This window comes from Oncorhynchus nerka, unplaced genomic scaffold (assembly GCF_034236695.1).
Source record: "Oncorhynchus nerka isolate Pitt River unplaced genomic scaffold, Oner_Uvic_2.0 unplaced_scaffold_311, whole genome shotgun sequence".
Lineage (NCBI taxonomy): Eukaryota > Metazoa > Chordata > Actinopteri > Salmoniformes > Salmonidae > Oncorhynchus > Oncorhynchus nerka.
In genome coordinates this window covers 78,188-98,454 of record NW_027040492.1, presented here as the reverse complement: position 1 = coordinate 98,454, position 20,267 = coordinate 78,188, and the positions used below count along the sequence as shown (strand labels likewise).

The following is a 20,267-nucleotide window of genomic DNA, read 5'->3' as shown; positions in this document are numbered from 1 at the left end:
GACTAGACCTCATAGGAGGACCTCACTGCTGCCTGGGCTCTGGGATGAGGTACTGATCCAGCTGGCCATGATGTAGACTAGTCCTCATAGGAGGACCTCACTGCTGCCTGGGCTCTGGACTGAGGTACTGATCCAGCTGGCCATGATGTAGACTAGTCTTAAATGTTTACAAGAGCAAGATGTTTTCAAGGAGAAACTCTCTTCATGGAGAGTCTGAGTTGCTATGAAGCAACGTTTCTATGTTACCAACTTGGTAGCAGCTTCTAAGGAGAATCTATGGTGCCAGAGCAAACAGGGCTTCAGAACCGGTTCCCCAGAGACTACGATGAGCCAGAACGATTCCAATGCCCTCCAGAACCGGTCCACCAGAGACTACGTTGAGCCAGAACACTTCCAATGCCCTCCAGAACCGGTCCACCAGAGACTACGTTGAGCCAGAACGCTTCCAATGCCCTCCAGAACCGGTCCACCAGAGACTACGTTGAGCCAGAACACTTCCAATGCCCTCCAGAACCGGTCCACCAGAGACTACGTTGAGCCAGAACGCTTTCAATGCCCTCCAGAACCGGTCCACCAGAGACTACGTTGCGCCAGAACACTTCCAATGCCCTTCAGAACCGGTCCACCAGAGACTACGTTGAGCCAGAACGCTTTCAATGCCCTCCAGAACCGGTCCACCAGACACACTACGTTGAGCCAGAACGCTTCCAGATCCTGTCCACCAATCAGGTAATAACTCCCTGGTCATATGACCTCCCTTCGGAAAAGGAGGGAGGGTGTTGAGATAAGGGTCCTGTGATGCTGCTAGGGGAAGGGTGTGTCAGGCTGTTCATAGTGGTAGAGGGTCCTGTGATGCTGTAGGGGAAGTGTGTGTGTCAGGCTGTTCATAGTGGTAGAGGGTCCTGTGATGCTGTAGGGGAAGTGTGTGTCAGGCTGTTCATAGTGGTAGAGGGTCCTGTGATGCTGCTAGGGGAAGTGTGTGTCAGGCTGTTCATAGTGGTAGAGGGTCCTGTGATGCTGTAGGGGAAGTGTGTGTCAGGCTGTTCATAGTGGTAGAGGGTCCTGTGATGCTGTAGGGGAAGTGTGTGTCAGGCTGTTCATAGTGGTAGAGGGTCCTGTGATGCTGTAGGGGAAGTGTGTGTCAGGCTGTTCATAGTGGTAGAGGGTCCTGTGATGCTGTTCATAGTGGTAGAGGGTCCTGTGATGCTGTTCATAGTGGTAGAGGGTCCTGTGATGCTGTAGGGGAAGTGTGTGTGTCAGGCTGTTCATAGTGGTAGAGGGTCCTGTGATGCTGTAGGGGAAGTGTGTGTCAGGCTGCTCATAGTGGTAGAGGGTCCTGTGATGCTGTAGGGGAAGTGTATGTCAGGCTGTTCATAGTGGTAGAGGGTCCTGTGATGCTGCTAGGGGAAGTGTGTGTCAGGCTGTTCATAGTGGTAGAGGGTCCTGTGATGCTGTTCATAGTGGTAGAGGGTCCTGTGATGCTGTTCATAGTGGTAGAGGGTCCTGTGATGCTGTAGGGGAAGTGTGTGTCAGGCTGCTCATAGTGGTAGAGGGTCCTGTGACGCTGTAGGGGAAGTGTGTGTCAGGCTGCTCATAGTAGTAGAGGGTCCTGTGATGCTGTTCATAGTGGTAGAGGGTCCTGTGATGCTGTAGGGGAAGTGTGTGTCAGGCTGTTCATAGTGGTAGAGGGTCCTGTGATGCTGCTAGGGGAAGTGTATGTCAGGCTGTTCATAGTGGTAGAGGGTCCTGTGATGCTGCTAGGGGAAGTGTGTGTCAGGCTGTTCATAGTGGTAGAGGGTCCTGTGATGCTGCTAGGGGAAGTGTGTGTGTCAGGCTGTTCATAGTGGTAGAGGGTCCTGTGATGCTGCTAGGGGAAGTGTGTGTGTCAGGCTGTTCATAGTGGTAGAGGGTCCTGTGATGCTGCTAGGGAAGTGTGTGTGTCAGGCTGTTCATAGTGGTAGAGGGTCCTGTGATGCTGTAGGGAAGTGTGTGTGTCAGGCTGTTCATAGTGGTAGAGGGTCCTGTGATGCTGCTAGGGGAAGTGTGTGTCAGGCTGTTCATAGTGGTAGAGGGTCCTGTGATGCTGTAGGGGAAGTGTGTGTGTCAGGCTGTTCATAGTGGTAGAGGGTCCTGTGATGCTGCTCATAGTGGTAGAGGGTCCTGTGATGCTGTTCATAGTGGTAGAGGGTCCTGTGATGCTGTAGGGGAAGTGTGTGTGTCAGGCTGCTCATAGTGGTAGAGGGTCCTGTGATGCTGTAGGGGAAGTGTATGTCAGGCTGTTCATAGTGGTAGAGGGTCCTGTGATGCTGCTAGGGGAAGTGTGTGTGTCAGGCTGTTCATAGTGGTAGAGGGTCCTGTGATGCTGTAGGGCAAGTGTGTGTGTCAGGCTGTTCATAGTGGTAGAGGGTCCTGTGATGCTGCTAGGGGAAGTGTGTGTGTCAGGCTGTTCATAGTGGTAGAGGGTCCTGTGATGCTGCTAGGGGAAGTGTGTGTGTCAGGCTGTTCATAGTGGTAGAGGGTCCTGTGATGCTGTAGGGGAAGTGTGTGTCAGGCTGTTCATAGTGGTAGAGGGTCCTGTGATGCTGTAGGGGAAGTGTGTGTGTCAGGCTGTTCATAGTGGTAGAGGGTCCTGTGACGCTGTAGGGGAAGTGTGTGTCAGGCTGTTCATAGTGGTAGAGGGTCCTGTGATGCTGTAGGGGAAGTGTGTGTGTCAGGCTGTTCATAGTGGTAGAGGGTCCTGTGATGCTGTAGGGGAAGTGTGTGTCAGGCTGTTCATAGTGGTAGAGGGTCCTGTGATGCTGCTAGGGGAAGTGTGTGTGTCAGGCTGTTCATAGTGGTAGAGGGTCCTGTGATGCTGCTAGGGGAAGCGTGTGTGTCAGGCTGTTCATAGTGGTAGAGGGTCCTGTGATGCTGCTCATAGTGGTAGAGGGTCCTGTGATGCTGCTAGGGGAAGTGTGTGTCAGGCTGTTCATAGTGGTAGAGGGTCCTGTGATGCTGCTAGGGGAAGTGTGTGTCAGGCTGTTCATAGTAGTAGAGGGTCCTGTGATGCTGCTAGGGGAAGTGTGTGTCAGGCTGTTCATAGTGGTAGAGGGTCCTGTGATGCTGTAGGGGAAGTGTGTGTCAGGCTGTTCATAGTGGTAGAGGGTCCTGTGATGCTGCTAGGGGAAGTGTGTGTCAGGCTGTTCATAGTGGTAGAGGGTCCTGTGATGCTGCTAGGGGAAGTGTGTGTCAGGCTGTTCATAGTGGTAGAGGGTTCTGTGATGCTGCTAGGGGAAGTGTGTGTCAGGCTGTTCATAGTGGTAGAGGGTCCTGTGATGCTGCTAGGGGAAGTGTGTGTCAGGTTGTTCATAGTGGTAGAGGGTCCTGTGATGCTGTAGGGGAAGTGTGTGTCAGGCTGTTCATAGTGGTAGAGGGTCCTGTGATGCTGCTAGGGGAAGTGTGTGTGTCAGGCTGTTCATATTGGTAGAGGGTCCTGTGATGCTGCTCATAGTGGTAGAGGGTCCTGTGATGCTGCTAGGGGAAGTGTGTGTCAGGCTGTTCATAGTGGTAGAGGGTCCTGTGATGCTGCTAGGGGAAGTGTGTGTGTCAGGCTGTTCATAGTGGTAGAGGGTCCTGTGATGCTGCTAGGGGAAGTGTGTGTGTCAGGCTGTTCATAGTGGTAGAGGGTCCTGTGATGCTGCTCATAGTGGTAGAGGGTCCTGTGATGCTGTAGGGGAAGTGTGTGTGTCAGGCTGCTCATAGTGGTAGAGGGTCCTGTGATGCTGTAGGGGAAGTGTGTGTCAGGCTGTTCATAGTGGTAGAGGGTCCTGTGATGCTGTAGGGGAAGTGTGTGTGTCAGGCTGTTCATAGTGGTAGAGGGTCCTGTGATGCTGCTAGGGGAAGTGTGTGTCAGGCTGTTCATAGTGGTAGAGGGTCCTGTGATGCTGCTCATAGTGGTAGAGGGTCCTGTGATGCTGTAGGGGAAGTGTGTGTCAGGCTGTTCATAGTGGTAGAGGGTCCTGTGATGCTGTAGGGGAAGTGTGTGTCAGGCTGTTCATAGTGGTAGAGGGTCCTGTGATGCTGTAGGGGAAGTGTGTGTCAGGCTGCTCATAGTGGTAGAGGGTCCTGTGATGCTGTAGGGGAAGTGTGTGTCAGGCTGCTCATAGTAGTAGAGGGTCCTGTGATGCTGTTCATAGTGGTAGAGGGTCCTGTGATGCTGCTAGGGGAAGTGTGTGTGTCAGGCTGTTCATAGTGGTAGAGGGTCCTGTGATGCTGCTAGGGGAAGTGTATGTCAGGCTGTTCATAGTGGTAGAGGGTCCTGTGATGCTGCTAGGGGAAGTGTGTGTGTCAGGCTGTTCATAGTGGTAGAGGGTCCTGTGATGCTGTAGGGGAAGTGTGTGTGTCAGGCTGTTCATAGTGGTAGAGGGTCCTGTGATGCTGTAGGGGAAGTGTGTGTGTCAGGCTGTTCATAGTGGTAGAGGGTCCTGTGATGCTGCTAGGGGAAGTGTGTGTCAGGCTGTTCATAGTGGTAGAGGGTCCTGTGATGCTGTAGGGGAAGTGTGTGTGTCAGGCTGTTCATAGTGGTAGAGGGTCCTGTGATGCTGTAGGGGAAGTGTGTGTGTCAGGCTGTTCATAGTGGTAGAGGGTCCTGTGATGCTGCTAGGGGAAGTGTGTGCCAGGCTGTTCATAGTGGTAGAGGGTCCTGTGATGCTGCTAGGGGAAGTGTGTGTCAGGCTGTTCATAGTGGTAGAGGGTCCTGTGATGCTGTAGGGGAAGTGTGTGTGTCAGGCTGTTCATAGTGGTAGAGGGTCCTGTGATGCTGTAGGGGAAGTGTGTGTCAGGCTGTTCATAGTGGTAGAGGGTCCTGTGATGCTGCTCATAGTGGTAGAGGGTCCTGTGATGCTGTAGGGGAAGTGTGTGTGTCAGGCTGCTCATAGTGGTAGAGGGTCCTGTGATGCTGCTAGGGGAAGTGTGTGCCAGGCTGTTCATAGTGGTAGAGGGTCCTGTGATGCTGTAGGGGAAGTGTGTGTGTCAGGCTGTTCATAGTGGTAGAGGGTCCTGTGATGCTGTTCATAGTGGTAGAGGGTCCTGTGATGCTGTTCATAGTGGTAGAGGGTCCTGTGATGCTGCTAGGGGAAGTGTGTGTCAGGCTGTTCATAGTGGTAGAGGGTCCTGTGATGCTGCTAGGGGAAGTGTGTGTCAGGCTGTTCATAGTGGTAGAGGGTCCTGTGATGCTGCTAGGGGAAGTGTGTGTGTCAGGCTGTTCATAGTGGTAGAGGGTCCTGTGATGCTGTAGGGGAAGTGTGTGTCAGGCTGTTCATAGTGGTAGAGGGTCCTGTGATGCTGTAGGGGAAGTGTGTGTCAGGCTGTTCATAGTGGTAGAGGGTCCTGTGATGCTGTTCATAGTGGTAGAGGGTCCTGTGATGCTGTTCATAGTGGTAGAGGGTCCTGTGATGCTGTAGGGGAAGTGTGTGTGTCAGGCTGTTCATAGTGGTAGAGGGTCCTGTGATGCTGTAGGGGAAGTGTGTGTCAGGCTGCTCATAGTGGTAGAGGGTCCTGTGATGCTGTAGGGGAAGTGTATGTCAGGCTGTTCATAGTGGTAGAGGGTCCTGTGATGCTGCTAGGGGAAGTGTGTGTGTCAGGCTGTTCATAGTGGTAGAGGGTCCTGTGATGCTGTAGGGCAAGTGTGTGTGTCAGGCTGTTCATAGTGGTAGAGGGTCCTGTGATGCTGCTAGGGGAAGTGTGTGTGTCAGGCTGTTCATAGTGGTAGAGGGTCCTGTGATGCTGCTAGGGGAAGTGTGTGTGTCAGGCTGTTCATAGTGGTAGAGGGTCCTGTGATGCTGTAGGGGAAGTGTGTGTCAGGCTGTTCATAGTGGTAGAGGGTCCTGTGATGCTGTAGGGGAAGTGTGTGTGTCAGGCTGTTCATAGTGGTAGAGGGTCCTGTGACGCTGTAGGGGAAGTGTGTGTCAGGCTGTTCATAGTGGTAGAGGGTCCTGTGATGCTGTAGGGGAAGTGTGTGTGTCAGGCTGTTCATAGTGGTAGAGGGTCCTGTGATGCTGTAGGGGAAGTGTGTGTGTCACGCTGTTCATAGTGGTAGAGGGTCCTGTGATGCTGCTAGGGGAAGTGTGTGTGTCAGGCTGTTCATAGTGGTAGAGGGTCCTGTGATGCTGCTAGGGGAAGCGTGTGTGTCAGGCTGTTCATAGTGGTAGAGGGTCCTGTGATGCTGCTCATAGTGGTAGAGGGTCCTGTGATGCTGCTAGGGGAAGTGTGTGTCAGGCTGTTCATAGTGGTAGAGGGTCCTGTGATGCTGCTAGGGGAAGTGTGTGTCAGGCTGTTCATAGTAGTAGAGGGTCCTGTGATGCTGCTAGGGGAAGTGTGTGTCAGGCTGTTCATAGTGGTAGAGGGTCCTGTGATGCTGTAGGGGAAGTGTGTGTGTCAGGCTGTTCATAGTGGTAGAGGGTCCTGTGATGCTGTAGGGGAAGTGTGTGTCAGGCTGTTCATAGTGGTAGAGGGTCCTGTGATGCTGCTAGGGGAAGTGTGTGTCAGGCTGTTCATAGTGGTAGAGGGTCCTGTGATGCTGTTCATAGTGGTAGAGGGTCCTGTGATGCTGCTAGGGGAAGTGTGTGTCAGGCTGTTCATAGTGGTAGAGGGTCCTGTGATGCTGTAGGGGAAGTGTGTGTCAGGCTGTTCATAGTGGTAGAGGGTCCTGTGATGCTGTAGGGGAAGTGTGTGTGTCAGGCTGTTCATAGTGGTAGAGGGTCCTGTGATGCTGCTAGGGGAAGTGTGTGTGTCAGGCTGTTCATAGTGGTAGAGGGTCCTGTGATGCTGTAGGGGAAGTGTGTGTCAGGCTGTTCATAGTGGTAGAGGGTCCTGTGATGCTGTAGGGGAAGTGTGTGTGTCAGGCTGTTCATAGTGGTAGAGGGTCCTGTGACGCTGTAGGGGAAGTGTGTGTTAGGCTGTTCATAGTGGTAGAGGGTCCTGTGATGCTGTAGGGGAAGTGTGTGTGTCAGGCTGTTCATAGTGGTAGAGGGTCCTGTGATGCTGTAGGGGAAGTGTGTGTGTCAGGCTGTTCATAGTGGTAGAGGGTCCTGTGATGCTGTAGGGGAAGTGTGTGTGTCAGGCTGTTCATAGTGGTAGAGGGTCCTGTGATGCTGCTAGGGGAAGTGTGTGTGTCAGGCTGTTCATAGTGGTAGAGGGTCCTGTGATGCTGCTAGGGGAAGCGTGTGTGTCAGGCTGTTCATAGTGGTAGAGGGTCCTGTGATGCTGCTCATAGTGGTAGAGGGTCCTGTGATGCTGCTAGGGGAAGTGTGTGTCAGGCTGTTCATAGTGGTAGAGGGTCCTGTGATGCTGCTAGGGGAAGTGTGTGTCAGGCTGTTCATAGTAGTAGAGGGTCCTGTGATGCTGCTAGGGGAAGTGTGTGTCAGGCTGTTCATAGTGGTAGAGGGTCCTGTGATGCTGTAGGGGAAGTGTGTGTCAGGCTGTTCATAGTGGTAGAGGGTCCTGTGATGCTGCTAGGGGAAGTGTGTGTCAGGCTGTTCATAGTGGTAGAGGGTCCTGTGATGCTGTAGGGGAAGTGTGTGTGTCAGGCTGTTCATAGTGGTAGAGGGTCCTGTGACGCTGTAGGGGAAGTGTGTGTTAGGCTGTTCATAGTGGTAGAGGGTCCTGTGATGCTGTAGGGGAAGTGTGTGTGTCAGGCTGTTCATAGTGGTAGAGGGTCCTGTGATGCTGTAGGGGAAGTGTGTGTGTCAGGCTGTTCATAGTGGTAGAGGGTCCTGTGATGCTGCTAGGGGAAGTGTGTGTGTCAGGCTGTTCATAGTGGTAGAGGGTCCTGTGATGCTGCTAGGGGAAGCGTGTGTGTCAGGCTGTTCATAGTGGTAGAGGGTCCTGTGATGCTGCTCATAGTGGTAGAGGGTCCTGTGATGCTGCTAGGGGAAGTGTGTGTCAGGCTGTTCATAGTGGTAGAGGGTCCTGTGATGCTGTAGGGGAAGTGTGTGTCAGGCTGCTCATAGTGGTAGAGGGTCCTGTGATGCTGTAGGGGAAGTGTATGTCAGGCTGTTCATAGTGGTAGAGGGTCCTGTGATGCTGCTAGGGGAAGTGTGTGTGTCAGGCTGTTCATAGTGGTAGAGGGTCCTGTGATGCTGTAGGGCAAGTGTGTGTGTCAGGCTGTTCATAGTGGTAGAGGGTCCTGTGATGCTGCTAGGGGAAGTGTGTGTGTCAGGCTGTTCATAGTGGTAGAGGGTCCTGTGATGCTGCTAGGGGAAGTGTGTGTGTCAGGCTGTTCATAGTGGTAGAGGGTCCTGTGATGCTGTAGGGGAAGTGTGTGTCAGGCTGTTCATAGTGGTAGAGGGTCCTGTGATGCTGTAGGGGAAGTGTGTGTGTCAGGCTGTTCATAGTGGTAGAGGGTCCTGTGACGCTGTAGGGGAAGTGTGTGTCAGGCTGTTCATAGTGGTAGAGGGTCCTGTGATGCTGTAGGGGAAGTGTGTGTGTCAGGCTGTTCATAGTGGTAGAGGGTCCTGTGATGCTGTAGGGGAAGTGTGTGTGTCAGGCTGTTCATAGTGGTAGAGGGTCCTGTGATGCTGCTAGGGAAGTGTGTGTGTCAGGCTGTTCATAGTGGTAGAGGGTCCTGTGATGCTGCTAGGGGAAGCGTGTGTGTCAGGCTGTTCATAGTGGTAGAGGGTCCTGTGATGCTGCTCATAGTGGTAGAGGGTCCTGTGATGCTGCTAGGGGAAGTGTGTGTCAGGCTGTTCATAGTGGTAGAGGGTCCTGTGATGCTGCTAGGGGAAGTGTGTGTCAGGCTGTTCATAGTAGTAGAGGGTCCTGTGATGCTGCTAGGGGAAGTGTGTGTCAGGCTGTTCATAGTGGTAGAGGGTCCTGTGATGCTGTAGGGGAAGTGTGTGTGTCAGGCTGTTCATAGTGGTAGAGGGTCCTGTGATGCTGTAGGGGAAGTGTGTGTCAGGCTGTTCATAGTGGTAGAGGGTCCTGTGATGCTGCTAGGGGAAGTGTGTGTCAGGCTGTTCATAGTGGTAGAGGGTCCTGTGATGCTGTTCATAGTGGTAGAGGGTCCTGTGATGCTGCTAGGGGAAGTGTGTGTCAGGCTGTTCATAGTGGTAGAGGGTCCTGTGATGCTGTAGGGGAAGTGTGTGTCAGGCTGTTCATAGTGGTAGAGGGTCCTGTGATGCTGCTAGGGGAAGTGTGTGTGTCAGGCTGTTCATAGTGGTAGAGGGTCCTGTGATGCTGCTAGGGGAAGCGTGTGTGTCAGGCTGTTCATAGTGGTAGAGGGTCCTGTGATGCTGCTCATAGTGGTAGAGGGTCCTGTGATGCTGCTAGGGGAAGTGTGTGTCAGGCTGTTCATAGTGGTAGAGGGTCCTGTGATGCTGCTAGGGGAAGTGTGTGTCAGGCTGTTCATAGTAGTAGAGGGTCCTGTGATGCTGCTAGGGGAAGTGTGTGTCAGGCTGTTCATAGTGGTAGAGGGTCCTGTGATGCTGTAGGGGAAGTGTGTGTGTCAGGCTGTTCATAGTGGTAGAGGGTCCTGTGACGCTGTAGGGGAAGTGTGTGTTAGGCTGTTCATAGTGGTAGAGGGTCCTGTGATGCTGTAGGGGAAGTGTGTGTGTCAGGCTGTTCATAGTGGTAGAGGGTCCTGTGATGCTGTAGGGGAAGTGTGTGTGTCAGGCTGTTCATAGTGGTAGAGGGTCCTGTGATGCTGCTAGGGGAAGTGTGTGTGTCAGGCTGTTCATAGTGGTAGAGGGTCCTGTGATGCTGCTAGGGGAAGCGTGTGTGTCAGGCTGTTCATAGTGGTAGAGGGTCCTGTGATGCTGCTCATAGTGGTAGAGGGTCCTGTGATGCTGCTAGGGGAAGTGTGTGTCAGGCTGTTCATAGTGGTAGAGGGTCCTGTGATGCTGCTAGGGGAAGTGTGTGTCAGGCTGTTCATAGTAGTAGAGGGTCCTGTGATGCTGCTAGGGGAAGTGTGTGTCAGGCTGTTCATAGTGGTAGAGGGTCCTGTGATGCTGTAGGGGAAGTGTGTGTGTCAGGCTGTTCATAGTGGTAGAGGGTCCTGTGATGCTGCTAGGGAAGTGTGTGTCAGGCTGTTCATAGTGGTAGAGGGTCCTGTGATGCTGTAGGGGAAGTGTGTGTCAGGCTGTTCATAGTGGTAGAGGGTCCTGTGATGCTGCTAGGGGAAGTGTGTGTGTCAGGCTGTTCATAGTGGTAGAGGGTCCTGTGATGCTGCTAGGGGAAGTGTGTGTCAGGCTGTTCATAATGGAACATGCCAACATGTCAACACAGCAGCTGATGGAACATGCCAACACAGCAGCTGATGGAACATGTCAACACAGCAGCTGATGGAACATGTCAACACAGCAGCTGATGCAACATGCCAACATGTCAACACAGCAGCTGATGGAACATGTCAACACAGCAGCTGATGCAACATGCCAACATGTCAACACAGCAGCTGATGGAACATGCCAACACAGCAGCTGATGGAACATGCCAACACAGCAGCTGATGGAACATGTCAACACAGCAGCTGATGGAACATGCCAACACAGCAGCTGATGGAACATGCCAACACAGCAGCTGATGGAACATGCCAACATGTCAACACAGCAGCTGATGGAACATGCCAACACAGCAGCTGATGGAACATGCCAACACAGCAGCTGATGGAACATGCCAACACAGCAGCTGATGGAACATGCCAACACAGCAGCTGATGGAACATGCCAACATGTCAACACAGCAGCTGATGGAACATGCCAACACTGCAGCCGATGGAACATGCCAACACTGCAGCCGATGGAACATGCCAACACAGCAGCCGATGGAACATGCCAACACAGCAGCCGATGGAACATGCCAACACAGCAGCCGATGGAACATGCCAACACAGCAGCCGATGGAACATGCCAACACAGCAGCCGATGGAACATGCCAACATGTCAACACAGCAGCTGATGGAACATGCCAACACAGCAGCTGATGGAACATGCCAACACAGCAGAGGGCTGAACATGCCAACACAGCAGCTGATGGAACATGCCAACACAGCAGCTGATGGAACACGCCAACACAGCAGCTGATGGAACATGCCAACACAGCAGCTGATGGAACATGTCAACACAGCAGCTGATGGAACACGCCAACACAGCAGAGGGCTGAACATGCCAACACAGCAGCCGATGGAACATGCCAACACAGCAGCTGATGGAACATGTCAACACAGCAGCTGATGGAACATGCCAACATGTCAACACAGCAGCTGATGGAACATGCCAACATGTCAACACAGCAGCCGAAGGAACATGCCAACACAGCAGCTGATGGAACATGTCAACACAGCAGCTGATGGAACATGCCAACATGTCAACACAGCAGCTGATGGAACATGCCAACATGTCAACACAGCAGCTGATGGAACATGCCAACATGTCAACACAGCAGCTGATGGAACATGCCAACATGTCAACACAGCAGCTGATGGAACACGCCAACATGTCAACACAGCAGCTGATGGAACACGCCAACATGTCAACACAGCAGCTGATGGAACACGCCAACACGGCAGCTGATGGAACACGCCAACACGGCAGCTGATGGAACACGCCAACACGGCAGCTGATGGAACACGCCAACACGGCAGCTGATGGAACACGCCAACACGGCAGCTGATGGAACACGCCAACACAGCAGCTGATGGAACACGCCAACACAGCAGCTGATGGAACATGCCAACACAGCAGCTGATGGAACATGCCAACACAGCAGCTGATGGAACATGCCAACACAGCAGCTGATGGAACATGTCAACATGCCAACACAGCAGCCGATGGAACATGCCAACACAGCAGCCGATGGAACATGCCAACACAGCAGCCGATGGAACATGCCAACACAGCAGCCGATGGAACATGCCAACATGTCAACACAGCAGCTGATGGAACATGCCAACACAGCAGCTGATGGAACATGCCAACACAGCAGAGGGCTGAACATGCCAACACAGCAGCTGATGGAACATGCCAACACAGCAGCTGATGGAACACGCCAACACAGCAGCTGATGGAACATGCCAACACAGCAGCTGATGGAACATGTCAACACAGCAGCTGATGGAACACGCCAACACAGCAGAGGGCTGAACATGCCAACACAGCAGCCGATGGAACATGCCAACACAGCAGCTGATGGAACATGTCAACACAGCAGCTGATGGAACATGCCAACATGTCAACACAGCAGCTGATGGAACATGCCAACATGTCAACACAGCAGCCGAAGGAACATGCCAACACAGCAGCTGATGGAACATGTCAACACAGCAGCCGATGGAACATGCCAACATGTCAACACAGCAGCTGATGGAACATGCCAACATGTCAACACAGCAGCTGATGGAACATGCCAACATGTCAACACAGCAGCTGATGGAACATGCCAACATGTCAACACAGCAGCTGATGGAACACGCCAACATGTCAACACAGCAGCTGATGGAACACGCCAACATGTCAACACAGCAGCTGATGGAACACGCCAACATGTCAACACGGCAGCTGATGGAACACGCCAACACGGCAGCTGATGGAACACGCCAACACGGCAGCTGATGGAACACGCCAACACGGCAGCTGATGGAACACGCCAACACGGCAGCTGATGGAACACGCCAACACGGCAGCTGATGGAAAACGCCAACACGGCAGCTGATGGAACACGCCAACACAGCAGCTGATGGAACACGCCAACACAGCAGCTGATGGAACATGCCAACACAGCAGCTGATGGAACATGCCAACACAGCAGCTGATGGAACATGCCAACACAGCAGCCGATGGAACATGCCAACATGTCAACACTGCAGCCGATGGAACATGCCAACATGTCAACACTGCAGCCGATGGAACATGCCAACATGTCAACACTGCAGCCGATGGAACATGCCAACATGTCAACACTGCAGCCGATGGAACATGCCAACATGTCAACACAGCAGCCGATGGAACATGCCAACATGTCAACACAGCAGCTGATGGAACATGCCAACATGTCAACACTGCAGCTGATGGAACATGCCAACACAGCAGCTGATGGAACATGCCAACACAGCAGCTGATGGAACATGCCAACACAGCAGCTGATGGAACATGTCAACACAGCAGCTGATGGAACATGCCAACACAGCAGCTGATGGAACATGTCAACATGCCAACACAGCAGCTGATGGAACATGCCAACACAGCAGCTGATGGAACATGTCAACATGTCAACACAGCAGCTGATGGAACATGCCAACACAGCAGCTGATGGAACATGTCAACATGCCAACACAGCAGCTGATGGAACATGCCAACATGTCAACACAGCAGCTGATGGAACATGCCAACACAGCAGCTGATGGAACATGCCAACACAGCAGCTGATGGAACATGTCAACATGCCAACACAGCAGCTGATGGAACATGTCAACATGCCAACACAGCAGCTGATGGAACATGCCAACACAGCAGCTGATGGAACATGCCAACACAGCAGCTGATGGAACATGCCAACACAGCAGCTGATGGAACATGCCAACACAGCAGCTGATGGAACATGCCAACATGCCAACACAGCAGCTGATGGAACATGCCAACACAGCAGCTGATGGAACATGTCAACATGTCAACACAGCAGCTGATGGAACATGCCAACACAGCAGCTGATGGAACATGTCAACATGTCAACACAGCAGCTGATGGAACATGCCAACACAGCAGCTGATGGAACATGTCAACATGCCAACACAGCAGCTGATGGAACATGCCAACACAGCAGCTGATGGAACATGTCAACATGCCAACACAGCAGCTGATGGAACATGTCAACACAGCAGCTGATGGAACATGCCAACACAGCAGCTGATGGAACATGCCAACACAGCAGCTGATGGAACATGTCAACACAGCAGAGGGCTGAACATGCCAACACAGCAGAGGGCTGAACATGCCAACACAGCAGAGGGCTGAACATGCCAACACAGCAGCTGATGGAACATGTCAACACAGCAGAGGGCTGAACGTGCCAACACAGCAGAGGGCTGAACATGCCAACACAGCAGAGGGCTGAACATGCCAACACAGCAGAGGGCTGAACATGCCAACACAGCAGAGGGCTGAACATGCCAACACAGCAGAGGGCTGAACATGCCAACACAGCAGAGGGCTGAACATGCCAACACAGCAGAGGGCTGAACATGCCAACACAGCAGAGGGCTGAACATGCCAACACAGCAGAGGGCTGAACGTGCCAACACAGCAGAGGGCTGAACGTGCCAACACAGCAGAGGGCTGAACATGCCAACACAGCAGAGGGCTGAACATGCCAACACAGCAGAGGGCTGAACATGCCAACACAGCAGAGGGCTGAACGTGCCGATAGGAAGACATTCTGAAACACCCATCCATCCTATAGAAAGTAGACCAAGTGAAATACCTCTATCTTGTCCGTCTTGGCGTCGCCCCAGTAGATCATCCGATCCGTGTAGTCCAGCGCCAGACCATTGGGCCAGCCCAGGGAGGTGTTGACCATCACTAGTCTCTCCGTCCCGTCCAGGTCGGCACGCTCAATCTTAGGAACCTCGCCCCAGTCTGTCCAGTACATGTATCTGAAACGACAAGAGAGGGAACAGCATGAGTCTACCAGAGAGAGAGAGGGAGAGAGCCCTACCAGAGAGAGAGAGGGAGAGAGCCCTACCAGAGAGAGAGAGGGAGAGAGCCCTACCAGAGAGAGAGAGGGAGAGAGCCCTACCAGAGAGAGAGGGAGAGAGAGCCCTACCAGAGAGAGAGAGGGAGAGAGAGCCCTACCAGAGAGAGAGAGGGAGAGAGAGCCCTACCAGAGAGAGGGGAGAGAGCCCTACCAGAGAGAGAGGGAGAGAGCCCTACCAGAGAGAGAGGGAGAGAGCCCTACCAGAGAGAGAGGGAGAGAGCCCTACCAGAGAGAGAGGGAGAGAGCCCTACCAGAGAGAGAGGGAGAGAGCCCTACCAGAGAGAGAGGGAGAGAGCCCTACCAGAGAGAGAGAGGGAGAGAGCCCTACCAGAGAGAGAGGGAGAGAGCCCTACCAGAGAGAGGGGGCAGAGAGCCCTACCAGAGAGAGGGGGCAGAGAGCCCTACCAGAGAGAGAGAGGGAGAAGAGCCCTACCAGAGAGAGAGAGGGAGAAGAGCCCTACCAGAGAGAGAGAGGGAGAAGAGCCCTACCAGAGAGAGAGAGGGAGAAGAGCCCTACCAGAGAGAGGGGAGAGAGCCCTACCAGAGAGAGGGGGAGAAGAGCCCTACCAGAGAGAGAGGGAGAGAGCCCTACCAGAGAGAGGGGGCAGAGAGCCCTACCAGAGAGAGAGAGGGAGAGAGCCCTACCAGAGAGAGAGAGGGAGAGAGCCCTACCAGAGAGAGAGAGGGAGAGAGCCCTACCAGAGAGAGAGGGAGAAGAGCCCTACCAGAGAGAGGGGGCAGAGAGCCCTACCAGAGAGAGAGGGAGAGAGCCCTACCAGAGAGAGAGAGGGGAGAGAGCCCTACCAGAGAGAGAGAGGGGAGAGAGCCCTACCAGAGAGAGAGAGGGAGAAGAGCCCTACCAGAGAGAGAAAGGGAGAAGAGCCCTACCAGAGAGAGAGAGGGAGAAGAGCCCTACCAGAGAGAGAGGGAGAAGAGCCCTACCAGAGAGAGAGGGGAGAGAGCCCTACCAGAGAGAGGGGAGAGAGCCCTACCAGAGAGAGAGGGAGAAGAGCCCTACCAGAGAGAGAGAGGGAGAAGAGCCCTACCAGAGAGAGAGAGGGAGAAGAGCCCTACCAGAGAGAGAGAGGGAGAAGAGCCCTACCAGAGAGAGAGAGGGAGAAGAGCCCTACCAGAGAGAGGGGAGAGAGCCCTACCAGAGAGAGGGGGAGAAGAGCCCTACCAGAGAGAGAGGGAGAGAGCCCTACCAGAGAGAGGGGGCAGAGAGCCCTACCAGAGAGAGGGGGCAGAGAGCCCTACCAGAGAGAGAGAGGGAGAGAGCCCTACCAGAGAGAGGGGGTAGAGCCCTACCAGAGAGAGAGGGAGAGAGCCCTACCAGAGAGAGGGGAGAGAGCCCTACCAGAGAGAGGGGAGAGAGCCCTACCAGAGAGAGGGGAGAGAGCCCTACCAGAGAGAGGGGAGAGAGCCCTACCAGAGAGAGAGAGGGAGAAGAGCCCTACCAGAGAGAGGGGAGAGAGCCCTACCAGAGAGAGGGGAGAGAGCCCTACCAGAGAGAGAGGGAGAGAGCCCTACCAGAGAGAGAGGGAGAGAGCCCTACCAGAGAGAGAGGGAGAGAGCCCTACCAGAGAGAGGGGAGAGAGCCCTACCAGAGAGAGGGGGAGAAGAGCCCTACCAGAGAGAGAGGGAGAGAGCCCTACCAGAGAGAGGGGGCAGAGAGCCCTACCAGAGAGAGGGGGCAGAGAGCCCTACCAGAGAGAGAGAGGGAGAGAGCCCTACCAGAGAGAGGGGGTAGAGCCCTACCAGAGAGAGAGGGAGAGAGCCCTACCAGAGAGAGGGGAGAGAGCCCTACCAGAGAGAGGGGAGAGAGCCCTACCAGAGAGAGAGAGGGAGAAGAGCCCTACCAGAGAGAGGGGAGAGAGCCCTACCAGAGAGAGGGGAGAGAGCCCTACCAGAGAGAGAGGGAGAGAGCCCTACCAGAGAGCGAGGGAGAGAGCCCTACCAGAGAGCGAGGGAGAGAGCCCTACCAGAGAGAGGGGAGAGAGCCCTACCAGAGAGAGAGGGAGAGAGCCCTACCAGAGAGAGGGGAGAGAGCCCTACCAGAGAGAGGGGGGAGAGCCCTACCGGGGAGAGCCCTACCAGAGAGAGCCCTACCAGAGAGAGCCCTACCAGAGAGAGCCCTACCAGAGAGAGCCCTACCAGAGAGAGCCCTACCAGAGAGAGCCCTACCAGAGAGAGCCCTACCAGAGAGAGCCCTACCAGAGAGAGCCCTACCAGAGAGAGGGGAGAGTATAGAGACAGCAGTTACCCAGCTACAGGATCCAGTACGAGCCCTGGTTCAGGGTTAGTATAGAGACAGCAGTTACCCAGCTACAGGGTCCAGTACGATGGTTCAGGGTTAGTATAGAGACAGCAGTTACCCAGCTACAGGGTCCATTAAGAGCCCTGGTTCAGGGTTAGTATAGAGACAGCAGTTACCCAGCGACAGGATCCATTAAGAGCCCTGGTTCAGGGTTAGTATAGAGACAGCAGTTACCCAGCTACAGGACCCATTAAGAGCCCTGGTTCAGGGTTAGTATAGAGACAGTAGTTACCCAGCGACAGGATCCATTAAGAGCCCTGGTTCAGGGTTAGTATAGAGACAGCAGTTACCCAGCTACAGGGTCCAGTACGATGGTTCAGGGTTAGTATAGAGACAGCACTTACCCAGCTACAGGGTCCAGTACGATGGCTCGTGGCTCGTCCAGGTCCTCTGATATCAGGATCTTCCTCATGGTTCCGTTGAGGCGCGTCACCTCGATGCGGTCCGTCCCCGTGTCCGTCCAGTACAGGTTCCGGGCGATCCAGTCCACTGCGATGCCGTCAGGATGGTTCACCTAAGAGTTAAGATCAGGTTAGTTCTGGAGGCAGCACTGCAGAGAAGTAACTATCTGGCCCAGCTGTTAGTGATCTCTGCCGTTAGCGTCGTTCTGGAGGCAGCTCTGCAGAGAAGTAACTATCTGGCCCAGCTGTTAGTGATCTCTGCTGTTACCAAATGTAGTAACCATCTGGCCCAGCTGTTAGTGACCTCTGCTGTTACCAAATGTAGTAACTATCTGGCCCAGCTGTTAGTGATCTCTGCCGTTACCAAATGTAGTAACTATCTGGCCCAGCTGTTAGTGACCTCTGCTGCTGTTACCAAATGAAGTAACCATCTGGCCCAGCTGTTAGTGACCTCTGCCGTTACCAAATGTAGTAACCATCTGGCCCAGCTGTTAGTGATCTCTGCCGTTACCAAATGAAGTAACCATCTGGCCCAGCTGTTAGTGACCTCTGCTGCTGTTACCAAATGTAGTAACCATCTGGCCCAGCTGTTAGTGACCTCTGCTGCTGTTACCAAATGTAGTAACTATCTGGCCCAGCTGTTAGTGACCTCTGCTGCTGTTACCAAATGTAGTAACCATCTGGCCCAGCTGTTAGTGACCTCTGCTGCTGTTACCAAATGAAGTAACCATCTGGCCCAGCTGTTAGTGATCTCTGCCGTTACCAAATGAAGTAACTATCTGGCCCAGCTGTTAGTGACCTCTGCCGTTACCAAATGTAGTAACCATCTGGACCAGCTGTTAGTGATCTCTGCCGTTACCAAATGAAGTAACCATCTGGCCCAGCTGTTAGTGACCTGAGGTCAGGATGACTGACCTGTGAGGTGACGATGAACTGAGCGTCAGAGCCGTCCAGGTAGGACCTCCTGATGGCCCTGTGAGGTGACTATCTGGCCCAGCTGTTAGGGACCTGAGGTCAGGATGACTGACCTGTGAGGTGACTATCTGGCCCAGCTGTTAGTGACCTGAGGTCAGGATGACTGACCTGTGAGGTGACGATGAACTGAGCGTCAGAGCCGTCCAGGTAGGACCTCCTGATGGCCCTGTGAGGTGACTATCTGGCCCAGCTGTTAGGGACCTGAGGTCAGGATGACTGACCTGTGAGGTGACTATCTGGCCCAGCTGTTAGTGACCTGAGGTCAGGATGACTGACCTGTGAGGTGACTATCTGGCCCAGCTGTTAGTGACCTGAGGTCAGGATGACTGACCTGTGAGGTGACGATGAACTGAGCGTCAGAGCCGTCCAGGTAGGACCTCCTGATGGCCCGGACATCGTCGTCCGTCCAATAGATGTGTCCGTCCACCGGGTCGTAGTCGATGGCGATGGCGTGGCGGATGTCGTCCGTCGGGAGGATGATGTCGGTGAAGTCGGGCGTATCCAGGGAGATGCGGCGCAGGTCAGTCCGCCGGGCCAGGAGGAGGAGCTGTGTGGGACCTGGAGGGGGGTGAGAGAGGAGACGATAACACCACAGGAGGGGGCTGAGTGAGGACACGATAACACCACAGGAGGGGGCTGAGTGGGGACACGATAACACCACAGGAGGGCTGAGTGGGGACACGATAACACCACAGGAGGGGGTTGAGTGGGGACACGATAACACCACAGGAGGGGGCTGAGTGGGGACACGATAACACCACAGGAGGGGGCTGAGTGGGGACACGATAACACCACAGGAGGGGGCTGAGTGGGGACACGATAACACCACAGGAGGGGGCTGAGTGGGGACACGATAACACCACAGGAGGGGGCTGAGTGGGGACACGATAACACCACAGGAGGGCTGAGTGGGGACACGATAACACCACAGGAGGGCTGAGTGGGGACACGATAACACCACAGGAGGGCTGAGTGGGGACACGATAACACCACAGGAGGGCTGAGTGGGGACACGATAACACCACAGGAGGGCTGAGTGGGGACACGATAACACCACAGGAGGGCTGAGTGGGGACACGATAACACCACAGGAGGGCTGAGTGGGGACACGATAACACCACAGGAGGGCAGAGTGGTGACACGATAACACCACAGGAGGGCTGAGTGGGGACACGATAATACCACAGGAGGGCTGAGTGGGGACACGATAACACCACAGGAGGGGGCTGAGTGGGGACACGATAACACCACAGGAGGGAGCTGAGTGGGGACACGATAACACCACAGGAGGGGGCTGAGTGGGGACACAATAACACCACAGGAGGGGGCTGAGTGGGGACACGATAACACCACAGGAGGGGGCTGAGTGGGGACACGATAACACCACAGGAGGGGGCTGAGTGGGGACACGATAACACCACAGGAGGGGGCTGAGTGGGGACACGATAACACCACAGGAGGGGGCTGAGTGGGGACACGATAACACCACAGGAGGGGGCTGAGTGGGGACACGATAACACCACAGGAGGGGGCTGAGTGGGGACACGATAACACCACAGGAGGGGGCTGAGTGGGACCTGGAGGGGGCTGAGTGGGGACACGATAACACCACAGGAGGGGGCTGAGTGGGGACACTATAACACCACAGGAGGGGGCTGAGTGGGGACACGATAACACCACAGGAGGGGGCTGAGTGGGGACACTATAACACCACAGGAGGGGGCTGAGTGGGGACACTATAACACCACAGGAGGGGGCTGAGTGGAGACACTATAACACCACAGGAGGGGGCTGAGTGGGGACACTATAACACCACAGGAGGGGGCTGAGTGGGGACACGATAACACCACAGG

General features: G+C 54.3%; 1 protein-coding gene across 1 annotated transcript in view; it reads right to left on the bottom strand.

Moving 5' to 3' along the window:
• Positions 1-20,267, bottom strand: part of LOC115120970 (low-density lipoprotein receptor-related protein 6-like) — a 123,233-nt gene that overhangs the window by 56,863 nt on the left and 46,103 nt on the right. The window contains 3 exon segments of the mRNA XM_065017062.1: positions 14,449-14,620; positions 17,383-17,552; positions 18,746-18,972. Coding sequence (XP_064873134.1) covers positions 14,449-14,620; positions 17,383-17,552; positions 18,746-18,972 — 569 coding nt within the window.